The sequence below is a fragment of the Neophocaena asiaeorientalis genome, unplaced genomic scaffold, assembly GCF_003031525.2.
Source record: "Neophocaena asiaeorientalis asiaeorientalis breed wild unplaced genomic scaffold, Neophocaena_asiaeorientalis_V1.1 scaffold433, whole genome shotgun sequence".
NCBI lineage: Eukaryota > Metazoa > Chordata > Mammalia > Artiodactyla > Phocoenidae > Neophocaena > Neophocaena asiaeorientalis.
The window spans coordinates 2,816,815-2,842,282 of NW_020175040.1; the positions used below are offsets into that span (position 1 = coordinate 2,816,815).

At 61.8% G+C, this 25,468-nt stretch overlaps 1 protein-coding gene across 1 annotated transcript in view; it reads right to left on the reverse strand.

Moving 5' to 3' along the window:
• CHCHD6 (coiled-coil-helix-coiled-coil-helix domain containing 6) overlaps positions 1-25,468 on the reverse strand; it is a 120,013-nt gene that overhangs the window by 1,914 nt on the left and 92,631 nt on the right. Inside the window, exon 6 of the mRNA XM_024763434.1 lies at positions 20,944-21,014. Coding sequence (XP_024619202.1) covers positions 20,944-21,014 — 71 coding nt within the window. The remainder of the gene's footprint in view (positions 1-20,943; positions 21,015-25,468) is intronic.

Below are 25,468 nucleotides of genomic sequence, written 5' to 3' on the forward strand. Positions count from 1 at the left end.
TTGCCGTCTCTCACCACCCGCCCCGACCCCAAACCAGGCAGCAGAGGGCGAGGAGGCATGTGGCTGGCCCAGGTCCCACACTAGGATGCAGGGGCGCCGGGACACACACTCACAGGGTTTCCATGGTTTCTGGTAGGTCCACCAGGAACCTCGGAGCCGCGGCTAAGCCTGGGCCCCGTGTTGCCCTCCCGGGCTCGGGCGCTGGGGAGGCCTCGGCAGCGGAAGGACCCCTGCTCCTGTCACCCGGGGCCTGCAGGTCGACAGCTCCCCGGCCCCGGATCTACTTTCAAAAGTCCAGCCTTGCAGCAGGTGCTGGGCTAGAATGCTGGTTTTAACACAGCTCAGCCTCCCACATCCATCCGTTAAGACCAGGAACAGAGGGCTCAGCGGCTCTCGTTACCCAGCTGCGGCTGACACGCCCAGTGCCACCATCCCGGCAGCGATGCCCACGGGACTCCGGACCCCGCGTGTGGGCTTGGTCCTCAGGCCTGCTGACCACACACTGCAGCCCCCTCCCTTCCCACCGCTGCCCCCCACGCCCAGACAATCCCTGACGAGGGAGTGACCGTGATCAGTCAAGATCCATGGCTTGGACGGAACTGAGGGTTTACAAGTTGAACAGGCAGGAGGCAGGGTGGGGAGCAGCCACCACGCCCACGCTCAGGTCCACGGCTCCAAAGGTCAAGGCTGTGCTGGGAGAAACGGCCCCCTTTCCCCGGAAGGCCCTGCCCACCACCCAGGATTCCACTGGGCCCTGAGGGCGCAGCCAGGGGACGCAACGGCCCTACAGCGCCACACGGCCCTGCTCCTGTCTGCACAGTGCACACGGGCTCGGAGGCTTCCTACCTGAGGAGGACACGTGTCTCTCCTGGGCGCTGACCTTCGCACAGGAGAACAGACGGGCTCCCAGGCTCACCCTCTCCTCCCGGGCCCTGGGGTCCCCTCACTGGGTTCCATCTGCTGCTGTAGTGGGGTGACCGCCTGGCTGCCCAGTGCTTGCAGGATGCCCCTCCCTCCGCGTTGAAAACCCTTCTGCCACAGACACGTCCAATGGTGGGCCTTCTAAATGCCTCCGGACAGGCATCTCCTCTCTGCTGCCCTCGCCTGGAAATAGCTCCCTCTGCATTTCCCTCCGGGCTCCTCCGTCCCACCTGCCCTTGGCGGGGAGTCCCCGAGGCCGCATCTTTCGGGCTCTGTCCTGGCACCCGCCGGCCGTCCTCCCACACAGACCTCCTGCTCGCCTGGCCCTGCGGCCCCTGGAGCAGCAGCTCCCATCCAGCCCCGCTCCCGACGAACAGCCCCCCACCCGTGGCCCTTGAGGGTGCGGCCAGCAGAGCTATCAGAGCCGCAGGTCTCATGGAAAGAGGCGTCCGGGGGCAGGACGGCCGGCAGCCTGGCCAGTGATGTGGGGCTCGTCCTGGAGCCGCACCCTCTCCAGACCGATGGCAGAAGCGACTCACCCGCTGGCTGTAAGTGGGCAGAGCAGTGGCTTCTTAACTCTGCCCCCCACCTTCTGTCTTCAGGTCCCTGGACCAGGGCCCCTGTGCGTTCTGAGGGCAAACCTCTCAGAGCACCCAGGGGGCTCCCAGTTCAGGAGAAACAGAGGGAGGGGCCGAGCAGAATCCAGCCCCTCACACCAGGGTCACCCATGGGCCTGCGGACGCCTCTGCGCTGGCGTTTGTCAGCCACAACACGAGGAGACAGGGTGTCAGGAAAACGTCAATCGCGAGAAATTTCACCTGTCTGCCTGCAAACGGGCCGTGAACGGCACGGGGCAGGGAGCAGGTGAGGCTGGGTCACACAGCTGGGGCCGCGGCAAGCCCGTCCACTGCATGCAGAACGGCTCAAGCTTCATCAGCTGCCTGGAAGGTACCCAGGGCAGTGACCTCTCCAGGGAGGGAGAGAAAACCTGCCCCGCCCCCGCCCCCCGCAGCTGAGGGACATGTTAGGATTCCCGGCTGGGAGGCTCTGGGGGGTGAACGCTGGCCCACTCAGAGGTCAGCTCCCCTTGCTTGCCAGCCTCTCCTCCTCTGCACGAGGGGCTGATATGCCAGACACGAGCCTGCAGGGTGCGGGGGTGGGGGGGCGGAGAGTGGGGCAGGCATTTGGCAGAGAAGAGCGACGACGGGAGGCTTTGGGGCTGGGCCCAGGTGTGGTGCTTCACAGCTCACGGCTCACCCAGGCCCGATGGTGCTCCTTTCCCAGGAACCTTAAGGCACCCATCATGGGGTCCCTTCTCCAAGGAGCCAAGAGACCCCAAGCAGGTGCCCTGGGGGCCAGTGGGGGGCACACAGGTTTTGGGGGCTTTGCCACGTGCTGCTACGAGTTCAGGGTCGGGGGCGAGGAGGGCCCACTGTGCACCGCAGACCAGCACCGGCTTGTGGGGTCAGTTCTCAACACCCACACGGCCGCCATCTGACGGTGTCACAGGTACTCAGGGACCCAGCTTCCGGCCCTCCTCTCCGACGGCCCTCAGGGCTGCACAGTGACAGGCACGGAGACCACCAGGCGCTGTGGGGAGTGAGGGTCTCACACGGGCCAGCTGGCCTCGGCACCGTGGCCACCTCTGGGAATGGAAACCATGACCCCAGTGCCACCTGTGAACCGAGCTCTACCCGCTGGTGGAAGTGACACGTTTCCAGAAGGAGAGTTGTGATAAAAGGCTCACAGGAGCCAGGAATCAACCCTCTCCCCACTCTGTCCAGGAACCAACACTGCCCAGCAACCAGGCAGAGGGAAGAGCTGGCCTGGGCACTCCGGACCACTGCCCGCTGCCCCTGCCAGCTTCGGGAGACCGGCCGTGTCGCTCTCACTGACAGGCACCCCGCGCTGGGAACCCGGCCCCCCCAACCTGCGTGGGCACAGAGGGCCCTCCTCCCTTTCCTTTGTCCCAAACACCCTAAACTTCTCCCCCCAGGGCCAACCCCAGCCGATCCCAACAACACACACCCCAAACTCCAACGCTTGGACCCCCCCACTCCCGGTTCCCTGGAGACTTCCAGCCTAGCACGTCACCCCCAACCCGCCAATTCCTCACCACGTTCACCAGCAAGCGCCAGGGAACCCACTTCCCGCCTAGTTTCCATCTTGGTGAGTGGAGTCCCTGTCACTCCAGTGACCTACCTAGTCAGAAACCGGGAGCTGCTCTAGACGCCTCCCCTCCCCCCCCACAGATGCCTCCCTCTTACCTTCTAACTATAATGTGCCTGCTTCTCTGCAATCTAACGGAAAAGCGCAGATACAGCCACTGCAACTCCCAAACAGCGGTCACCCTCTCTCTCCCTGGGCCTGACCCACCCCACCTGGGTGGCTCTAGAGGCCACTGCTCGTCCTCCCGCCTCCCGCTCCTGCGTCCCCCCTCCCCGAGGCCTTCAGTCCCCGCGGACGCTCGCTCGCTCCTCTTGGCCCCTGGCTCAGGCCTGCGGAGGCCAAACCCGCCCGTGTCCTGCCTCCTCTGCACCCCCTGCCGGCTGCAGCTCTGCGTGGTTCCCAGAGCGCCACCCCCGGGCCACAGTGACCCTTCCAGAAGGGCCCCCTCCCCCTCTGGTGCTCAGGCCTTTGGGGCCCAGCTCTCCTGAGCTCTCCGTGCCACTCCCCACTCAGTCTGGGGTCTGCTTCCTCGTCCCCCTGCCCCCCAAGGGCCACCAGCACCCTAAGGGCACAGACACCCCTCCTCGGCATCCCAGCCTCACTACCCCTGCCTCCTACCTAGAGGAGCGGTCCTTCTGCAGGGCCAAGGGCACCCCCATCAGCCACCCCTTCTCTCCCCCAGCACCTGGGTGGTCTGTCCCAGTGGCCCTTCTCTCTCGTACCTTCGCTATTCCACTCTCTGCTGAAGACACACTCATCTCTGCAGAGTCTAGGAACCCGGCAAACCCAAACCACTTCTACTCATGGCCCTCCCACCCCCAGCCCGCTCTCCTCTCCCAGAAGCTCTGCCCGGGGCTCTGCTCCCACCGCCCGGTCCAGCCTCACAGGTTCTTCCTGCTCAGGGGCCCATCGCAGCCCACCTGTCCCTGGAGGCTGGAGGTCTCGTCCTGACTCCGCTCCGCTAGCGCTCTCCCACCACGCATGCCCCCGAGCCCCACGTGGGGCCCCCGCTATTCCCACAGTTCTGCGCCAGACTCACGGCCGGTGTGGTCACTGTGGGACGAGCGGCCCAGTGGGTGCCCACAGGGACCCGACACCCTCATCCTCCTGCACCTCGTACACTGGGCACGTTGTCCCCGACATCCCCATAGCCCACCCTCTCCACTGCGAGCACTGATTGTCCTAGAACGTAAAGCTTTCTGCAACTCCAAGGAGGTTAACAAACCCATTTCTGGGGTGATTACAGCTCGCTGGACCCTGTGCTAAGCAATCCCTCCTGTCCGTGTCTGTCCCTTCTCTCCGGCCCTGCTCTCCCCATCCTGAACTCGGGAGGTCCCCTGTCCACGGCCAGTCTGCCTCCACAAGGGTGCAGGGCCCGGGGCGGCTCGGAGCTGCAGGGGAGCCCATGATGGGCGTGGCCTGGAGGACCACCCTGCCACCTTGCCGCGAGGGCACCAGGACGGAGGGGGACACAGCTTCGTGGAAGAGCAACTGCACATGCTCCCCCATCGTTCTCCCGAGTCACACAGCAAGGCCACCAAGGCCACTGGGGAGGGACCTGCCCTCTGCAGCCCCCGGGGGCGGGGGAGCCCAGTGAAAGGGACAGGGCTGAAACCACACCCCCGCAGGGAAGACACGGCCATGGCCCTGGCCCCAGGGAATTGGACCCTCACACCGTCTGAAGTTCTCGGTCCGTGGCTGGGAACTGCTCTCAGCTCTCCTGTGGCAGAGCTGAGACGCTCGGCTGTGCCGGCCCAGAAGGGGCGTCTGCGGCAAGGTGTGGAGACAAGGCCCTGGGAACCCGCTGTGCACGTGAAGGCCAGCGGGTAGGGGCACCTCCCCCAAAACACGCCCTTCCTGGAGCCTCAGAAAGTGACCTTGATTGGAGATGGGGTCCTGGCAGGTACCGTTAGTCAGCATGGGGTCACGGTCGGGCAGGGAGGCCCCTGATCCCACGTGGCTGGTGTCCTCCTAAGAGGAGGAGAGACACTGACCACGGACACAGACCAGAGGAGAAGCCACGTGACGCCGGAGGCAGAGGCTGCAGTGATGCGCCTACAGGCCAAGGACACCAAGCCTCCCGGCAACACCAGAAGCTGAGCAAACGCCCGGGAGCCCTCCAGCTTTAGAGAGAGCCGGCTGTGGGCCACAGCAGCCCCAGGAAACAGGCAGCCGGTCATGCAGGAAAGCGCTGAGTGCTGACGGGCAGAAGTCAGTGGGAGGCAGACGGCTCACCAGGCACCTTCTGACAGACAGAAACACGCATCTTGTGTGACAGAGGCTCCGCGGTAAATGGCTCAGGTGGGAGGCCTTTCGTCCCAGGTTGCATCTCAGGCCGGGCCTGAGGTCCAGGTCATTCTGAGGACCAGTCCCTGCCAGGTCCTAACCCGGCACAGCAGCCCATCCTGCAGGTGGGGACACCAGTGTCAGAGGGGTTAGGTGACTTGCCCAAGGCCACACAGCGAGACACAGAGCCAGCATAAGAGCCCGGTTATCTGGCTCCACGCTGCGTCCATTTAACTCCACGCCAAGTATGGAAAATTCCCCCAAAATTCCAAGGAAAAAAGAACCAAGGGTACAGAAAAGAAGCAAAAGACACATGGGATTCAGGCTCCCAGGGGAGCCAGAAGTTTGCCAACTGGAAGGGCCGACACCAGCCAGCGCGGCCGCAGGGGCGCCCGTGCCAGCGCGGGGCCGGGCCCCCTCCGAGCTCACACAAGCCCGGCTGCGCACAGGCCCGAGTGCGACGTCAAGCACGTCCCTCTGTGGGCCCTGCTTCACTGACCGACATCTCATCACCTCAGCCTTCTCCCATTACCACCGCTGGTGTGGAACTGGGCCATTAGACATCTTCCTGACACTTCATTTCAGAGATGCGCTGGCGTGGGTGAATGCACAGAGCAGGCTTTCTATCACGGCTCGGAGGCGAGGTGCGCGGGTGCCACGGAGCTGCACATCCATCTCTGTCAGGACCAGCTGAGCCGTGGGGCAGGCTCCGCGGCGGCCTGGCCAGGGCCCAGGGGCTGACGAGACCAGCTGCTCGCTGAGGACCCGCTTCGCTGGCCGCTGCCGACCGCGTGCCACTCAGCCCAGGCGGGTGGGGCCCAGAGACACGCCGATGCCAGAGGCCACACGGGACCCCCCCGGGGGGGCAGCTATTCTGGGAGCCCAGGCCTAGCAGAGCTCTGCTCCTGAGGAAATGAAGCGCAAACTGGCCCCCATGGCTGCTTAGCCAGTGACAAGATTCCTCCCTGGGACTGTCACTGCACGCACACATGCACACGTGCACGGAACAGGGAGGCTGCTCCTGGCTTTGGTCCTTTGTGAAAAAGCCACAGGGGAAGCACACGTCCCCCCCGAGGAGCCTCCCGATTCACCAGACGTGTGGGGTAGACGCAGCCCAAGGAGGCGTGGGTCGCGGGGGTCTTGGGGGTCCACACCAGGACCCTCACGGTCCCTCAGCGGCCAGGGGGCTGGAGGCTCCAGGGAAGGGAGCAGCAGCCGCAGCGCCTGAGGACCCCCAGGACCCCGTCTGCCGGCATCCTCTGGTTTCCCTTCCCCGAGGCCTCCCTGTCTCCTGGGCAACGGCACCTGCTGGCGGGTGTCCCCCCCACCTCCTTGTGACACACCTGGGGGGCCTCTCCAAGCCCTGCTGTGCCCCCTCCTCCCCAAGCCCTGCTGTGCCCCCTCCTCCCCGTGCAGGCCCGGCCACTTGCCTGCTGCCCAGGGACGGGCCGGCACCTCCTGCTCTCATGTAAGTTCTCACCGAGGCCCAGACCCCGCAGGGACCGCGGCCCACATCCCTCTGCTGCAGAGCCCTGGCCCCAGGAAGAGCATGGTGCCACAAACACTGGCTCAGGCCTCCTGCCTGTCCACACCTGCCTGTCGGTCCACAGTACACGGAGCAGCCGAGGCCACACTGAGGCTTCGCCTGCGGTGGGGGTGACACGGCAGGGGCGACTCCCCAGGCTGCTCCTTGGCTCCCAAGCCCCCGGGATGTGGCCGCCTTTGAAGGCACCACACAGGGCCACTTCTTGGGCGGGTGCTGGCTGGTGTCCTGGCGGCAGGCTGCCATCAACGGCACCGTGTGAGCCGAGGTCCTGCGTGCACTCCCTGCCAGCCTCCATCCTCCCGGCCCCTCTGACTGGAGCCAAGTGTCCCCGATCGACTGTGTCACCTCTGCTCACCCACAAGGGGCTGGCACGGCTCACACCCACAAGGGCGCCCGGCGGCTGGGGCCAAACCTGCGCGGAGCGGCCCCATTGGACTGGGAGTGCCCCGCGGGCAGGGACCAGCTTACTACCTCTGCGTCCAGGGTCCCCGCCGACGCCGAGCTCAGCAGATGACCCAGCCCAGGGAGACCGTGTCCCCCTGACTGTCCAGATGTCTGCCTGGTCCAGCCTGTTGCCTCTGTGGCCTGTGGGTGGGCCCTGGGCCTGTTCTCCAGCTGCCTCTGGACTCTACTTCCTGGGGGAGCCTCCCCGTGCCCAGCCCCGGGGGTGGGACCCTCGCAGCAGCCAGAAGCTCAGTGTCGACTGGAAACCAACAAACCAAGGAGCTTCCCTCTGGGCTGGGCCGGACCACACAGCCCTCCACACGCGGCAGAGTTAGGTCGGCAGAGAGCGTAAGCCTCAGTGCAGGACGGCCAGCATTTCCCAGCCCCCGAAGAGGTTTGCGGTGTGGTGTGGTGTGCTCTGGTGACAGGGGACACAGGGACAGAGGCAGGAACTAACTTCCGACGCCGTCGGGTGAGACTCAGGCAGAAACACCCCCTGGTGACGTAAGCAGGCACAGCTGCTCCTCCCTGGGCCTTCCCTGCAGTGACTCTGAGGCTGGGCTGCCCCTCGTCCCTGCTGTGATGGGACCGAAGCCGAAGCCTGGAGCCCCTGGGCACCCCCCACCCCTGGTCCTGCCCGGCCCTTGCGTCCGGCCCCCACAGGCCTCCTCCCACCCGGCCCCTGCGTCCACTGACTCAGACCCTTCCCGAAGTCCTGCCCGCCGCCGGCCCAGCAGACCTTATCCCTCCACCCGCCACGCAGCTTCCCCCCCTCAGCCTGCAGAAACGTGTCCTCAGCTGAAACCTGACACATAATCTCAGTGAAGAAACAGATTAGTGCAGAGCTGGCGCGGTGGGGTCTTCGCAGGTCCGTCCCCCGCTCTACGGTTTCCCAGCACATTTGGAAACCGCAGGGGCCTCTTCCTGGCTGACCCGGGGTGTTCTGAGGGGCGTCTCTGGACGCTGGGGCTGATTCGCTCTGTGGGCCACACCCCCGTCCACTGTCGCCGACGCAGGAGGTGCAAAGGGCCTCAGGGCGTCACCCATCCACGCACCTCACACGTCGCCGAGGGCGGGGAGGGGCCGGAGTCTCCACGCAGGAAGCACCGGGACCGTCAGCCCCCTCCTGACCCCCATCTGCGCTCTGAACCACAGCTGACCCTCAGCAGCATCAGAGTCGCTTGCGGTTCCCGGAGTCCAGCAAGACCCTGGCGCCACCAGATCCGAGGAGAGGGAGACAAAGCCAGGAGGCGGTGGACGCGGCCCCCAGCCGTGCAGTGCTGGGCTGGCTGTGCTGCCCGTCAGCCTGGAGTCACCGAGCACAAAGCACGAGGGTGGGCGCCCTCCTGCCCTCCTGCCGGAGGGGCCGCAGGGAGTGGGTGGTGCAGCCCAGGGCGGGGAAGCGGCCAGAGCAGTGGAAGTGAGGGTGAAGCACGTGGAGGACAAGGGAGCCAGGCCCGTTGAGGAGGGAGCTCCACGCGTGGGGCAGCCGCAAGAACCCTGGTGCCGGAACCCGGGGAAGCCGTGTGGGCTTCACGTGCTCAGACACACGTACACGTGAGTGTGCGGAAACGCACACACGTAAACGTGCGTGCCTGTGTGGGAGCACCTGGGAACACTGACAGCCCAGCAGCAGCAAGCACGCCCGGCGCCCGGACCTTGGTTTCTAAGCACCACTCCGCAGTAAACAGAACAGAGTGGAGACGCGGCTGATCCCGGGGCTGGGGCCGGAACACCTGTGCCAGAGAGGGAAGGCCGCTCAGAGCGTGAAGCCACACGTCGAAAGGACAGAAGAGTCTGTCTGACGGCAGAATCCTGGGCCACATGAACAACAACATAAACGAGGTAATTTATTACAACCCAACAAGGCACTGTGACTCCCTGACTCTCCCCTAACATAAACAAACACACCAACACCTCAGTGGGGGAGAAGGGAAACTCTCCCTTCAATGCAATTCATAAACGTAGAGGAAACGATGGAAGTAAACAACCGCCACGGGCCACCCCGACTGTGCTGGCTGGTTCAGGGGACAGTAGTCCCTGGAGGCCGAGGCTGAGGCATCAGGATCTGGACATACCCTGGAGAAGCTCCCACAGAGCAGGGATCAAGCACAAGGGGACACAGCCTGTGCAGAGAGACCAGGCAGGCCCACCGTGACCGGCTCACGGTCCACATCCCTCGTGGACGGATGGGACCCACCAGGAAGGGCACGGCACCATTTGGGGGGCCTTCCTGCCAGGAACGCACGGCCTGAGGCTGGCCATGAGGAAGCATCGGGCGGACCCAGGCTGGGGTCACCCTTCAGAAGTAGAGGCCTGTACCCTTTTAGACTGTCAAGGTCACGAGAGACAGAGAAAGACCAAGGAACTGTCCCCACTGGAGACTGATGGTCACGGAGGTGCAGCACAAACTCCTGGGCCAGAAAGGAAAAGGGCTGCGGTGGGCAGCTGGGGGTGTGCCTGTGGCCTGCGGCTGAGTCAGCGAGGGTTTCCTGACTGGTAGAGCTGTGTGTGGTCACAGAGCACGGTTCTGGGAGGTACACGGTGGTCTAGAATACTTAGCGGCAACCGGTCACCATGTCAGGAAGACAGTGTTTTTGCCTAGAGGGAGGCAGTGAAGACGCGGCAGGCTCTAGTGTGGCCGATCCGGTACCTGGCTTAAGGCAAGTGTTCTTATTCTTGTGACCTTTCTAGCGGTTTGAAATTATTTCAAAATAAGGATGGCAGTTTGAGAGGACTTAATGTATTCAAAAGGATGTATTTATCCCAAAAAAGAGCCCACCAGGTTTTCCTTTTTTTTTCCAGCTGGGAGCGGGAGAGGGAAAGTTTGACAAAGTGATTCTAAATTCATTTGAAAAAGCAAGTTGGAAAATGATCACCCAGGTAGAAGAACTTGCTCTGATGGATATTTAATATCTTAAATTAGTGTAGCTGCGTAATATGTCTTATACACATCTAAAACGTGCAGGCTTGGCCCCAGAAGAGAGTCCGGAAACAGGCCCGAGGAGTTAGCGCAGGATTCGGTGGACTTTCACATCACTGCTGATGGGACAGAGGGCTCCCCATTTGGGAGAGAACCAAGGTGGACCTGTACGTCACACCGCACACCTAAGAAACCACAGTGGGGTCATGTGGTGCACGCCTTAGTGGGGAGTAACTCATAGCGGTGCTCATCCTAAAAACATGGGTATGGTGGGAAGGAGGGCCTTTGTGACGTAACCTAAGTCACAAACAGAAACATTAACAACAACAAAAATGCACTGGGTCCCTATCCCCCCATCAACTTCCAAAGGGCAAAAATTAAACTCAAAAAAGAGTCACAACAGAAATAAAAGGTTAATAACACTGTTACACAGAGACCTTTTAAAAAGAATTAATAAGGAAAAAAGGGCGAAGGCCATAAGTAAGTAATTCACAAAAGAAGAAATGCAAACAGCTCGTAATTTCTGGAAGGGTTTAACCTCACTGATCCTGGAAGAAATGAGGAAGTTTAAAAAAGAGAGGTTTTGGGGCTTCCCCGGTGGCACAGTGGTTGAGAGTCCGCCTGCCGATGCAGGGGAAAGAGGTTTTGTTTGTTTGGTTTTGGTTGTGAGATTGGCAAAGATGTTTTTGAGAAATATTGTTAAAATCCTGTGCTTGGGGAAACGGACACCGTCCAGCATCACTGTTCAGAGTGAAAGTTGGTACAGGACCTCCACTGTTCTGGACAGCGAGTAAGTAAAATGTAAACACATAAATATACACGTATAAATACACTGTGCGTGTGTCTGTGTGTGTGTTCTCTGACCCAACAATTCCCTCCACAAGCATTGAAGTAAGTGCACGACGACCTATAAACCTATTTGTTGCAGTTATCGTTACATTGGTAAAAAAAGATCAGAAAACTCCCCAGGATTCATCAGTAAGTGATCGATTACATAAATCCTGACCCTCCAGAATAACAATGTGGTATTAAAAGTGAACATGTAAATGCACATTTACCGACATGGACACAGGCCCACAGAATGCGGACGAGGGAGGTGACGTGTGTTTCCACGAGCCCACTTAGGTCCAACTGTGTGTGTGCTCAGCTCACAGTGACGTCACCACAACTCAAGCAGGGCGAAATTTGGGCTTTTTTAACTCTTTAATACTTTTCTGCATCGTTTGATTTTTTACAATATTCATGTCTCGTTTTTCTAAGCAGAAGACAACACTATTTTTCATTTTGAAAAACTGTAAAGAGACATAATCATCTGGACATTTTCATCACTGATGACTTCAAGATGCTCCAGTAAATAGCAAATCAAACAACGTCCAGACACCACATCCACACGTTATAGATCTGGATGGACTCTACAAGTGCACTGCAAGTTATCACGTATATCTGAACACACACACACATAATCAGAGGGGACGAAGACAGGTGGGTGTGGAGTGCAAAGCAAAGGGGTACGTGCACAAAGGAGGAGCTAAATCTTTGCTGAATTAGGAGCAAATAAAGAAATGCTTCTCTCTGAAAAGTCTGAAACAGAAATCAAGATGCTCACAGCGTCAAACGAATGCACGCCTATCCTGGTGGATCTGCTATGGGACCAACCGTAGGGCTCCGGCACCCCACCTGTCCTGTCGCTGCTCAGGAATGGGAAGGACGGGACCCTTGCCTTCCCCGTGGTCACAGGCACCCTCTCTCCTTGCCCCTGGCGCATGCACCCGCCCCGCCGTGCACACGCAAGCACACACACTGAGAGACAGGCTGGTACGACAGGCTGAAACGAGCGTGAATCAGGGCAGAGACACTCGGCTGCAACAGCAATCGGCCACACAAGGACAGGACGGCAGCCTGGGCTCGGCTCACTTCATCTGCCACCGCTAGAGCCATCATCCTGAAACACGTCCACTCCCATCAGTTCAGAGCCTCCCAAGCCTTCAGAAAGGGCCCAGACCCCGGCACTCACGCCCTCTCCCCTCGGGTGGACTCAGCGGACGCGGGAGGCTGGCAGGACCAGCCTGGGCAACGGGCCTCTCCTGACCACTGACGCTGTCCCCTTGGCAAGCCCGTTCGCGGCACGACTGCCCGTGATCCTGTCCGCTGAACGAGTGAGGTGACATCGTCCAGGTGCCTGGGCCACAGGCAGCATCCGCTGAGTGCCAGGGCCTCCCTCCCGTCTGCCTCGCAAGCCCACAGGAGCTGCGGCCCCCGCTCTGGCTGGGCTCACCGTGCGAGGTGTCGTGTGTGACCCACTCTGCACAGGCCAAGCACACACACACCGCACGGGGGAGGGGGCAGGCCTTCCTGATGTGGAATCTACGTGGGCTCCTGGGCCTAAGCACCGGCAACTTCCTGCCACATCGGCCCCAAGCGAAAGCCGGGGCCCAGCTGTCCCCACCCGACCCAGCACTGTTTGGCCCTCTCTGGAATGCATTTCACCTCCCGAACAGTCACCCTTCGTAACTTTTCTTAATTCCTCAAGATGCATTCTGCTACCTTTGAAGAAATAAACACAGCTTCCCTGCTCATTTTTACCATATGGAAAGTGTCATAAATTTTATATCCAAGACAAATGGCAAGCTTTGTATTATAAAAGCCCTATTTTTCCTGTTATAGCTTCAACCAGACTTTTGGCCTTTGCTTAAGTAGGCATTTGGACTGAGCTGCACATGGTTTTGAGCTGATACACAGAAGCTACAGCAACAAACCCTGAGAGCAAAGAGCCTTTTGTCACCATCGTTCCCACCCTACACCCTCCAGCCAGGCCCCAGACGTGGCCACACCTTGTTTCACCGCGCGGTGCTGCCCTCCTTCGGGGATCTCAGTTACCCTGTAGGTCAGTGTCTGGAGGACTTGACATCGTGAGGCTGGGTCAGGGCGGATGGGGCTGCCTGCCCGGGAGTGCTCAAACCTGGCTCAAGATCACCTAGTGGTCGGCGTGGCACAGGCTGTGCCGGGCCTCAATGCCCGGTGCCTGGACGGAGGGGGGCTCTGAAGAGTGAGAGGCACAGAGGAAGGGGCATCACAGGGAGACCAGGGCCCCCTCTGCTTCACGCCAACACTGCCGTCCTGCCACCAGAAACCAAGATCCAGGCGGAAACAGCGCCGACGGCTGCGGCTGGCATCCTGCATCACCCAAGACACAGCGGGGGACATGCAGTCACCTGGGAACGCCAGAGCCACGTTCAAGATACACGCTCTTCCCAAAACGACTCCCAGATCTGAGCAGTCGTGTCCTTAAAACAAGGAACCATGCGTCATAAACACATTTTTCTCATCTAGGACCGAGGTGACCGCATTTTTTACTTTTAAACCATTTTATATTTCTAACCCATATTTAGAAATTCGTACCTGCCTGAGGTCGAAGCTCGTTCACCTGACGAAGGAGACAATGTCAAAGGAAAGAAAGGGGCAGCACACTCCCTCAGCGCAGCTCTGACAAAAGCAGGGCTGTGACAGTGACGCCCTAGGGGACGGTGCCAGCCCTGCTGGGGCCAAGGACCCCGAGGTGACTGCTATGAGCCAATTCACTGGTCAGGCCACTTGCAGGACAGGTGGGGAGGGAAATCGTGTGTCCGCTCAAGCGAAACTCCGGGGCAGTGGGACAACTGTCCTCACGAGACGCCTGAAAGGCGGTCCATCCACCACGGGAAACTCACAGAAGATTGGGAGAGCCAGAGTCAGAGCGCCACGACCCCGCTAGGAGCGTCTCGCAGGAGCTGGGGGTCGGTCTGCCGGAAGCGCTGCGTGGACGGTCAGTGGGGTCCAGCTGACCAGGCGGTGGCAGCGAGCTAGGACGGCGCTGCGGCCAGCGAGGGGCTGCCCACGGGCCCTGTGGTTTTGGGGGTGCCTCCACACGGTGGCTCACGGCCTCCCCTCATTTGTGCGTGTGTTGGGTGGGGGCAGGGGGCAACAGCGGGAGTGACGGGCTGGGGACACTTTAAAGAGTTCCTAAGAATCACGGCCCAGGGTCTGCACCCTCAGCTTCCCGGAGACTGGACTGTGGAGAAGCCTTGGAGTAGTGGCTCTCGATTCTCTGCGGTCTGGCCACACCAGGAACACAGGGCCTGTCCTGGACGATACAACCAGGGTCCACTCCAGCCTGGACCCACAGCCGTGCAGTGAGGGCAAGGGAAGCCCCAGGGTGGCACGTGGGCAGCCCGTACCACACACACCGCTGCTCTGGAGGTGGACCCTCAGGACAGAGAGCTCCTGGGTGGGGTGGGTGGAGCCCCTGACCCTTCAGAGCCTGCAGCCTTTCCCCCAGGGGTCTGGAGGCTGCCGGGATGCTAACACGTAACCACGAACCTCTCATGGACGTGCTGGCAGAGGCTGCAGAGATCACCCTTCCTGGAGCCCCCGCCCTGGTCCTGCAGCACCTGGCACCTGGAGACGGTGCGGCGTCCCGGGAGGTCAGCAGAGCCCTGCCCTTGTCGCCGCCGAGGGACGGGAGCCTGGTCCACGGGGCCCGGATCTGAGGGGCTCTGAGACCTACACAATAACCGCTCGACTGTCCCGCGCCCTCAGCAGGGCTGCCTCTCGGGAGGCGGAACAGGGAGGCAACAGACTTGGAAGAATAAGCCCTAGGATGACGCCGCTCAGTGGTAACCCCTTCACTGACTGAAAAGGGAAGATTCCTCCACTGTAACAGCATCTAATCCCCAGAAGCTGATCTAAAATGTGACACTCCAAGAAAAACGAACGTGGCACAAAGAACGGAGCCTTTCGGGACGGTGGCTTTACTGCCGAAGCGAGTCATTAACAGAGCTAGGATGCAGGGCCGTCTCGTCTTTGTCGAGGGGAGGGATTAACAGACTGTCGTCTCTGAGCCCAGTTTCCTGAGTCACAGGTCTCTGTGGGCTGCGGCCACGTGGGGTGGGGCCAGCCGGGGACCTCACATCCCGCAGGGCGGCTCTGAGCCCACCACCTGTGGTCCTCAGTTGGCTCCCCTGCCCCTCCTGGCTGGGGGCCCCCAGACGCTCTCCCCGGTCAGGAGCCTCCCTCCTTCCTGCTGGACCCTGGCCTCCCACGTGGCGCCCTAGCCTGGGGGTTTGCACGGCCCCTTCTCATCTCTCGGCTCTGCTCCGGAGTCAGGGACAGTCCCCAGAGTCTCAGCCACCCTCCGCCCGCTGTCCTACTGTATCCCCCTCGCAACGCGTTGCATAACTGACCGTTTGCGGGCCGGGGGCCCAGCTCATGTGCAGGGGCCTCGTGTGTCTGCCAAGAGGGAGAGTCACCGGCTGGCGGTGCCAAAGCGGGTCCCACGTGGGCTCCCCACCTCCACCTCAGCACTGGCGCCATCTCAGCCTCTCCCAGATGCTGCCAGGCATCTTTCTAAAACACGAATCCCTTACAAGCTTTCTCACGGCTTGCCGCTGCCTGCAGGACGCATTCCAATTCTCTCACACGCACAGAAGGCCCTTCACACCTGCGACCAGGCCGCCCTTTCAGCTGCACCCGAGCCTCAGGCCCACCCCTCGACACCTGCTTCCCCCCACGCAGGTCCCTGCTTTCTCCGGCACCGCGCCCGGGTCTCTGCCCACACGGCCCTGACGGCAGAGCCAAATCAGCCGGGAGGCCCCGCGGCCTCTGCCCGGGAGGGCGTCATTCACGCGGTGGTAAAGCAATGATCACACCAGATATACCACGCGGGTGCTCCGGTCCGGGGCCCGGGACACAAAGCGGCAAACACGGCTCCTGCCCGCAGAAGCCTGAGGGCCAGTGGAGCACGGTGTGCCGACAGAAGGGGCGCCCAGCAGGGGTCTCAGCCCCAGGTCCACCCCGGAGAGCCCAGAGGGTGGTGCCGCCTGGGGAGATGTGTCCATGCGCCCTGACACGTGGCGCCAGCCATGAGAGAGGGCCCAGATCACCGCCACCTAGTCCTGTCTGCAGAGAGAAGGGACGACGGAGAGCCCTACGGGGGCAGCGAATCATATGGCAAACACACCCAGCCGTCTCTGTGGACGTGGCCCGGGCTGGGGCAGGCCACGGGGAGAGTCCCTGAAGGGGGAGCCTCCCCGCTCGAGGCCAGTCACGAGCAGATCACAAGGGGGCTCTGCCCAGAGAAACCTGGTGGCCACTGTCCGCGGGCCATGGGAGCCAGTCAGCCTGCCAGCCTGCAGCGACGTCTCTGCCGGACGTCTGTGAGTGGGCACCGCGGCCCAGGAGGAAGGAGCAGGTCTGGGCCCCATCGGACCTGGTTCGGATCCCGCGCTACCCCTGCCGTGGGTCCTGAGCACCCGTGGGGACCACTCGGCCCTCGCAGGAGCCTGAGCAAAAGAGGCACCATCCCCGCCCCGTTTCACAGTCCAGGAAGCGAGCCCGCAAGGCGCCGGACGCGGCTTCGGCCCCTGCCGCACGCTTCACACCAGGAGACCCTGAACCACACAGGCTCCAGCACGGCCGCCGCACGTGATATCCTTAAGGAAACGGATTACCTGCACTTTGGCTTGTGAATGAATTATTCAATGGGTTTTGATTTGTCAACCTCTCGAAGAGCCAGGTACACCCGTTGAAACCACGTGTTTTGGTAAATTTCTAAATAGAAAACGCTCCTTTTAACAGGTTAGGTAAGGGAGTCAGACAGAAACATCCTCTGGATTCAGGCTAATACAGCAGCACCTGGACTAGAGGATGTTTGAACCTGTCTCATTCAGGATTCAAGCCCACAAGCACCGTCTCCATAGACAATCACCGTTCCATCATTAGGTCCCTGACAGATGCAGACGGGGAAGCTCACACACCTGAACACCAGCCCCTCCCTCAGCTGGGCCTGCGTCAGGCAGGAGCCCGGCCCAGGTGAGGTGGGCAGCCCAGCAGCCGTGTCCTCGCGGACCAGACCTCTCTGGTCGCAGTCCCTGCAGCACGGTGGCTCGGTCCCAGGAAACAGTTAATAGCCTGTCTTTCGGCTCCCCTGTGCTGGCCTCTTTGAGGGCCGCCCGCTGTGGGGCCGGGGGCCATACGAGTTTCCTGCCAGGGGCGAGCCGGGAGCAGCCCTGGACGGCTCCCCCAGGAAGAGGACAGAGGTTATCGTAAAAACTAGACGTGACAATAAATGCAGGATGTTCCCCGGGGTCTTCATCTCTTCCTTCAGGAAACCTGAGCAATTCCGCCTTCCGTGCTGTTGTGAGGTAGAGGGTATGTGCGTGCGTGCGTGTGTGCGTGCACGCGTCCTGGGTTACTTGCTTCTGCCCCAACGATGGAATCCTTCCGAAGCCAGAGCCCCAGCCTGTGGTGTTGGCCTCGCCGCCCATATGCTCTTCCTAAGGCCAAGTGCTTGCTGACCCCTGAGGGTACACTGGGCCTGGCAGCCTCAGGAAAGCTCGAGAGGCCAGCGTGAAGTTGGGAGGGTCACCGTCCGTCAGCGTCTAACACGGCCAATGTGACCCATGGTGCTGTTTTCTGCTTGGCAAACTCTAACCCCTTCCTCCCCCAGCCATGGGGGAGTAGCTGGTGGAAGAACTACGCTCTCCTCCAGGAGAAAAAATTTAAAGTTGGAATTTAAACATCTGTGTGAAGGCTTCTAAGGACAAGACGAAGCAGGACTCGATGGCCAAGGCTATGAGGAGAAGGGAACCTGGAGGTGAGTGTTCATTCCTGGAGCTGCCTCCCCGCCATCCCCCTGAGTTTTTGCCAATTCTTGGTGTTGGGCAAACAGCTTCTGCTAAAAGGCAGAGAAGCCAGCAGGGTCTCTGGAGCTCTCTCGGGACAGTAGAGGCACAGCATGGCTGGGACTCAAGGCATCGGGACTCCAGGGAGAAGGGAGGCACACTCAGGGGTCTTCCTCCTTTAAAGCATTCTTCAGATCCTTGAGCTCAAGAAGCCTCATGGCAGGAAACTCAGAACCTAAGTAAAAAGCCACTGAAGGGCAGAGTAGAATTCTCAGAAGTTTCACAGAGTTGAGGAGGCAAACATAGGGCTTTCGAGCTCGCCAAGAACAAGGAGCCCTGGACAGCCAGACCCTAGGGGCAGGGGTCAGTCAAGAAGCCTGAGCTCCACCAGGACTGCAGGCAGGACCCAGTCAGCTCGGCCCATCAGGGTTGACGTGATCTGCCTTGACACTGGCCCATCCAGGAAGGGGGTGAGCACCTCTGGGGAAGCCACTGTACCTTCTCTATAATGCCTGGCATTCAATCAAGAATTACCAGGCACACGGAGAAACAGAACCACGAGGAAAAAACAGGCAACAGAAACAGACCTGCAGATGACTTCAAGATAGCTACAATTCATACGTTCAAGAATTCATAGTTCAAATGCATATATCGGGAGAGAGAGCAGGCTGGACCTGGCTACAACGTCCGGGGCTCTGGCTTCTGCCCAGTCCCCGCATCCACTCCTCCAGCAGCCCACCGTCAAGGCCTTGAACATGCTAATCGCTTCCTGCCCGGGGCCTCCGCACCTGCTGACCTTCTGTTGAGAAGCCCTCTCTCCCTCCTTGCTTGCTCTGGCCCACATCTCGGGTCCTGAGGAGTCAGTTTAAGTGTAGGACACCCCCACCCCACGCCCGCCCGGGTCTGGGGTCTGGGTCGGGGCCTCAGACTGGGCTTCTTCACTCACTGTCTTCAACGGCTCATCACTGTCACCAGCCATTGTTTGGGCAAATGGTTTTTGTACAGTTAGTTTTTTGTTCTGTTTTGTTTTTTTTAAATGAATTTATTTACTTTTGGCTGTGTTGGGTCTTCATTTCTGTGCGAGGGCTTTCTCTAGTTGTGGTGAGTGGGGGCCACTCTTCATCGCGGTGTGTGGGCCTCTCGCTGTTGTGGCCTCTCCCGTTGCGAAGCACAGGCTCCAGACGCACAGGCCCAGCGGCCATGGCTCACGGGCCCAGCCGCTCCGCGGCATGTGGGATCTTCCCGGACTGGGGCATGAACCCGCGTCCCCCGCATCGGCAGGCAGACTCCCAACCACTGCGCCGCCAGGGAAGCCCACAACAGCTTTTTTAGTGAATTCAATTTACATATTAAATCTGTTCCACACCATGCCATGCTAGGTGTGGTGAAAGGACGACTGAATAAACGACCACCATCACTAACCACTGTCACGCTGGCACGGCAGCAGCCGCTGATGGCCCACTGTGGACCTGGGCCCACCCCCAGGTCCACCGTCCACAGGGGTCTCACCTGCAGACAGGAAACCCAGCAGGAGGCAGGGCCGAGGTCTGAGTCCAGGTCTGTCCACAGGGGCCTCCACGGGACAGCAAAGCCGCTGAGACAAACAGTGAGGCCCAGAGGCCCCGAAGCTGTCCAAGCTGGGCTTGGCCCCCGCACGTCCAGGCGCAGCTGTGGGCAGGTGAGGGAGCCGCCCGACAGCAGACGAGGGGCACCGACCCTTCAGGCACACGCTCTACAGGGAGCGTCGCCCAGGATGCCGTGAACAGACAGAGTCCCCCCTGCACCACACACGCCACCCGCCTCTGCCTTCAGAGGGCACGAGAATGAAAAAGGAGGCGACAGTCAAATCCACCCGAGTCCCCCCTCAGGATGGGGCCACATGGTGGGTGACAAAATGCGGCAGCACTGACGGCAGAGCCCTGGCAGCTCTCCAGCTCCTTCCCCTGCAGGTAGGTCGAGATCCAGGGAAAGAGGGCGGGCGCTGCCCACTTCTGGGGGATCACATTCCTGGGTGGCTGTCACCCAACCTCTCCCTGTCACCCACTGCCTGTGATTCCGGTGAGCCAGAATCTCACCTGGGAGAGGTGGGGACCCCACCGTGGCAGCGAGAACGCTCCGTCCTCAGGGTCCCAGGTCTCCGTCGCTCCCCGGGGAGTGGGAGGGTCCCGCTCCCCAGCTCCCGTCACTGCCCCAGGGCTGAACTGCAGGAGAAGATTCTCCTCCCCACACCCTCCCTTCAGTCAGCTCGACCAGGACCCGCAGCACCTCCCCGGCTTCAGGGGTCCCTGCGGCGCCAGGTCTGGACGGGACGTGCCCCCTCCGGGCACCCCCACGGCTTTCAGCAGCGGCCTCTCACCCCTGGTCCCCCAAACCTCCATACACCGTCACCTCGAGGTGGCAGATCCAAGCTGGTCCCCCCTGCACTGGGCCTGGGGGGGGAGGGGCAGGCACGGGGGCCCCAGCTGACTGACGAAGGTCGACGGGTCCCCAGGGACACCTGCACACAAGGGACCGGCTCTCCCTTCCCCATGGGGGCCCCTGCAGACCTTCCTGGACCTGCACCCGAAGCAACAGGCGCGTCTGCAGCAGACAGGCCGCCGCACCCCTGTTCCTGACGCTCGGCTCCCAGGCCCCCAGCGCAGGAGGACAGGCGGACAGAACACTGGTGCTCAGCCCTGTGCCGCCCGACCCTGTCCTTCCGGAGGCAAGACAGCCCCCTGACCGAGTGTCACGCAGAGGCTCGAGGCTCAGGGCCAGGCCACTCCGGAACCCGCCCAGGGGCGGGGGGGCCAGCAGCACCCCTTCTTGACTCCCTCAGGGGCCTGGGCGTGGCGCCCAGCCCAGCTCACAGGACACACAGGACCTGGTCCTGGAGTGGCTGGCTCTGCCCCGACCCCAGGCGCGGGGATCTGAGCCCCTCGAGAAGCTTGCCATCAGGCCTCGGGGCAGGGAGATTTTACAGACGCAGGCGGAGTTCAGGAGGAGGAAGCGCTTACTTGATCGCACCCTCCATCTTCGAGGCTGCCTTGTGGAACTGCTGTGAAGACAGTCTGTACGTCTCGACATTCTGCAACGAGAAAATGGACCTGACGGGTTACCAGATGGAAGCTTCTCTCCGGCCGCAACCCCACCCACAGCCGTGCTGAGTCCACACATGCCGACTTCCTGACCAGGATCACAGGGAGGGCCCAGCTCCTCATGGACCAGCCGCGGCCGCCAGGACACATGGAGCCCCTGGCTCAGGGGTCACACCCCCGCCACGAGCGAGGCCCGGTCCAGCCTGCCCCACCGTGTAAATAAAGCTTTACGGGTACACGGCCATGCCCACGATTTGTGACCACACGGCTGTGGCTGCTCCTGGGCTACGACAGTGTCCACAGAGGCAGCGAGGCCCACACAGCCTAAGACAGTCACTATCTTAAAGAAAGAGTTTGCCGTTCCTTCGTCTGGTCCAACCCCATCTTTACGTGGACTCTGCTGCCCAGAGATGTGAAGCAACTTGCCCGAAGCCACACAGCAGGCAGCGGTGCCAGGACCACAGCCCAGGACCCCCGCACTCACCAGCACTGCCAGGCAGTCCCAGAGGCACGTGCTGCCCTCCTTCTGAGGGCACCCCGTGTGTGCTCAGGGCCGGCAGTGTGGGGCCGGCAGCAGGACAGAGCTGGGCTGGAGCCTGGGGCCACCGCGGCATCCTTCCGGTCAGTCACGCCACTTCTCTGTGCCCCAAGGAGAGTGGCTTCAGGCCACCCAGGCCCAGCACCCCGCATGCCACGTCTCCAGAGAAGACCAACGTAAACACAGCTGCCCCCCAACACCAGATCCTGGCCGAGCCCCGTGAGGCTCATGGGTGGACCCAACATCTCCAAGGACGCAGCCTCGAGAACGAAACCACCCAGAGGAAGCCCGACACAGGGCTGGCGTCGGACGCCCCAGCAAGATGCCCTGTGGAGCTGCTGGGCCCGCACAAGCCTGGGGTAGCCCCTTCCCACCACAGACGGGCAAAGGCAGCTTCAGGGCTCCCGCGGGGGCCCGTCAGTCAGGTCCTGCAAGCAGCCAGTGAGGCAGGTGAAGGGACCCGCAGAAGTGGAGACCCCACGGTCTGTCGGCCTCCAAGCCCGGCTCTCCCACTCCACCTCCACTGAGTACACAGGGAGCCTGGCCCAAAAGGAACGAACCAGTCGGACCAGAACAGGTGACAGGTGCCCAGATCAGAGCCGTGCGGGGCAAGCGCCGTACCCCATGGGCCCCATCCTCCACCTGCAGGGAAGGTAACCACGGCAGGCGCGGGGAGCACGTCCCCGAAGTACCTGCAGGGCATCGAAGGCGGAGTCTGTACCCGGGGTGGGGGGCGGAACCAGGCCAGCAGCCCTATCCTGGTACCACGGCCTCTGGGAAGGGCCAGCTGGGAGGGACGCGGAAGGGTGTTCCGAAACGCAGCTCAGCCCACGAAGGGCAGGGGTTCTGCTCTGGGCTGTGCTGGGGCGAGCCCGCTGCCGGACCGCCACCCCCAGCTGCAGACTGAGGCCACCCCGCCGCTCCCTGGCATATTCCCCACCCCTGAACCAGGGAGACAGCCGAGGCCCCTCTGATGGTCAATGGGAGCTGCGAACACCCAGCGCACAACAGGCATGAAATAAACAGGGGCTCTCCCCACCCAGCCCGGCTGCCCCCCTCCACAGGGACGTGCTGACGCCCAGCCGTCCAGCCCTGATGATCCAGCCAAGAGATTCCAACTCCACCTCAACCAGTGGCCGGTCAACCAACACTGACCCTGGGGAGGGAGTAAGGACACAGGTGAATCAGGCCAGGCCCTCTCCACTGAGCAGATGCTCTCCTGGGATGTCCATGTTTTAACGCGCTCTGCACACGGCGTCTGCTCTTTGGGTCACTTCCTCCCTCGAACCCTGTCTCCTAGCCGTCAAGCAGGCAGCCCTCCCCGCGGGGCGCCAAGAGGGGCGGGCTCACGGGACGAGCGTACCACCCACACGCCACCACTGCCTCTTCTGAAGTCACAAGCCCCCAGCCACGCTGCCCGTCCCCTCCTGCAGACAGCCTCGCGGCTGAGGCCTGCCCTCCTGGGAGAGCAGCTGAGCAGTCCCTTCCCAGGGGAGCACCTGCAGCCCAGATGGGACCCTGCACCTCCACACACCGCCCGGCTGGGGAGACCTGCGTCAGTGGCTGCACTGACTGCGACCTCAGCTTGAACCTGTGGTCGGTGAGGCTAGTCGCAGGAAGTGCCCGCGGGCCAAGAAGTGGTGATAACCCCAGCGCAGCTTCCTCTACAGCCTCAGGATGGCTCAGAGGACGGCCCCCTGCTGCGCCCTCTGCCCATCTAACTGGCCTGAGCAGGTCAGGCACCGCCAGCGACCCCCTGCCCCCCAACGCCCCGCGCACGCGCCCTGAGGGAGCAGCTCCGTGCCCACCCGGCTTCCTGGGGCCGCTGGAAGCCGTGCAGTCTGAGGCCTCAGCCAGCGAGAGCAGGGCCCTCGCAGACTCCACCAGGGGGCTTCTGGAAAGACCGGGCCACCCCCGCCACCAAGACCCTGCTGAGCGCTGAAGGTCCACGGCAGCCCGGCCGCAGGCAATGGGGCCGAGCAAGGCTCCACTCCTCAGGGTGTGCGGAGTGGTGGGGCGGCCGTGTGGACGACACAGCGACCCCCGCAGCCCCGCTGCCCCCTGCTCCCCGCGACCGGTGATCTCTCCTTCCCTAGATTCAGACCCCACGATTTCAGGGGCCCTCCTCCCCCTCCAGCTGCTGCGAGTGAGTCTGAAACCAGAAGACCCGATCTCGATTAATTAAGCCTGCCATTAAAAATTAAAAAACGTGAGCGAGAAGGTGTGAGCCTTATCTCAACAGGCTTCAAGAGTCCCAGTGTTTCTTCAATTACTTCCCAGCAGTTTTCATATTTCATACTGTCTGATTTCTCCAAGGGCCTGGATTCTGGAGATCAAAAGAGAGGGCAGGGGGAGGAGGGAGGCTGGGGACCGAGGGGGGCTGTCCGTCCCCACCACAGCCAGGACGGGGGGCCCCTAAGGCAGAGCTCCGTCTGCCGGCCTGGAGGGGAGCCCCAGGAACGGTGAGAGGCCGCCGGGCCATGAGGGTGGGTGCACGCCGCGGTGGGGCGTCTGGCTCCCTGGCTTCTGTGTGAAATAGACGGTCCCAGAGCGTCCTCCATACAGCGTCGTGGGAATTGCTACAAAATGCCGCTGAGATGGCACATATAAAACGCTTAGAGCTGGGGGGGGCCTGGCACAGAGGAAACAAAAAATGTCTTAAAAACTTAACACCCAAATGCGCGTCAGCCAAGGGAAAGAGAGGGGCATCTCCTGGAGGAGGCGAGCTCCACCAGGGGAGGGGTTTTCAGCCCCCTTGCCTGACCGATCCCCAGAGCCGCTGGCAGTGCCGGCACAGAGCGGCCCCACCAGGGGTGGCTGCAAAGTGGGGGCAGGCGCAGCTCCACTAGGGCAGATCAAAAGCGTCATCAGGACGCAGCGTCTGTCTGGTCAATGGAAGTCTCTGAGCTGCCGCTCCGTGGACGCAGCCCCACCGGGAGCTCGCAGACCGGGCGGGGACGAAGAGCAGGCTGGGGGCCAGGCCCAGAGAGGCCGCAGGGGCCACGTGAGGATCACGAGCTTGGACCCCTCCCCCAAGTGAGAGCAGCTCAGCAAACACTTCGGGAGAGTGTGAGAGAGACAGTCACTGGTCGTGCTCTGTGACCGTGAGCACTGAACCATCAACCAGGGACACAGGGCCCACGGGGTTCAAGTGGACCCCCATGCCAGGCGCTGTGGCTGGGACCAGTCACCAGACTGGCCCTTTACACCCAGAGCTATGCTTCCGGTAGGAATGCCTATCCCTCTGCCGGGTGCAGACAGATGGTCAGAGGCAGTCGATCCCGCCCAGGGGCCAGAACCTCGAGGGAAAGAGGCAGGCCCCGGAGCCGATCCATCAGCTTCCCATACGCGCATGCCTCCAGCAAGGGATCCAACGTACCTAGGGCCACGCAGACTGGGCTCAGAGCAGACACACGGTTGTGCCTAGAGGCACCTGAAGGCCCAGAGCCGGGAGAGTTCCAGCAAAATCAGTGCAGCTGTCGGAGCCGGGGCCGGGGCTCAAGGAAGCACCAGAACCTGCAGGGAGCAGAGTGAGGATGGGAGACCCCAGACCCTGCGATGCTTCAACACGTCCAGGCAGTCATCAGGGGTACGGGACTCACCAGCCTAGTTACCAAAGGCTCGCCAAGCGCACGGGAACGCAAGGGCACGTGGAGAGTTGTAAGAGGTCCGAACAGTCAACGTAAAGCTTTGAAAGCTGCTGGGCGTGCAGCCGGTGACACAGTAGGTGAAGGGACAGAAATTCCGTTTTGTTGAGGGACTGAACAGCTGGCTCTTTGTGAAGCCGGTTCAGCATCTTTGCCCCTCCCGTGCGTTGGTGCCGGCCCCCTCCCCAGTCGCCAGACCCCACCCCGACCCCACTCCTCCCTTGCTCTCCTCCTTCCCCCCAGCCCCTGGCGCTGCCCT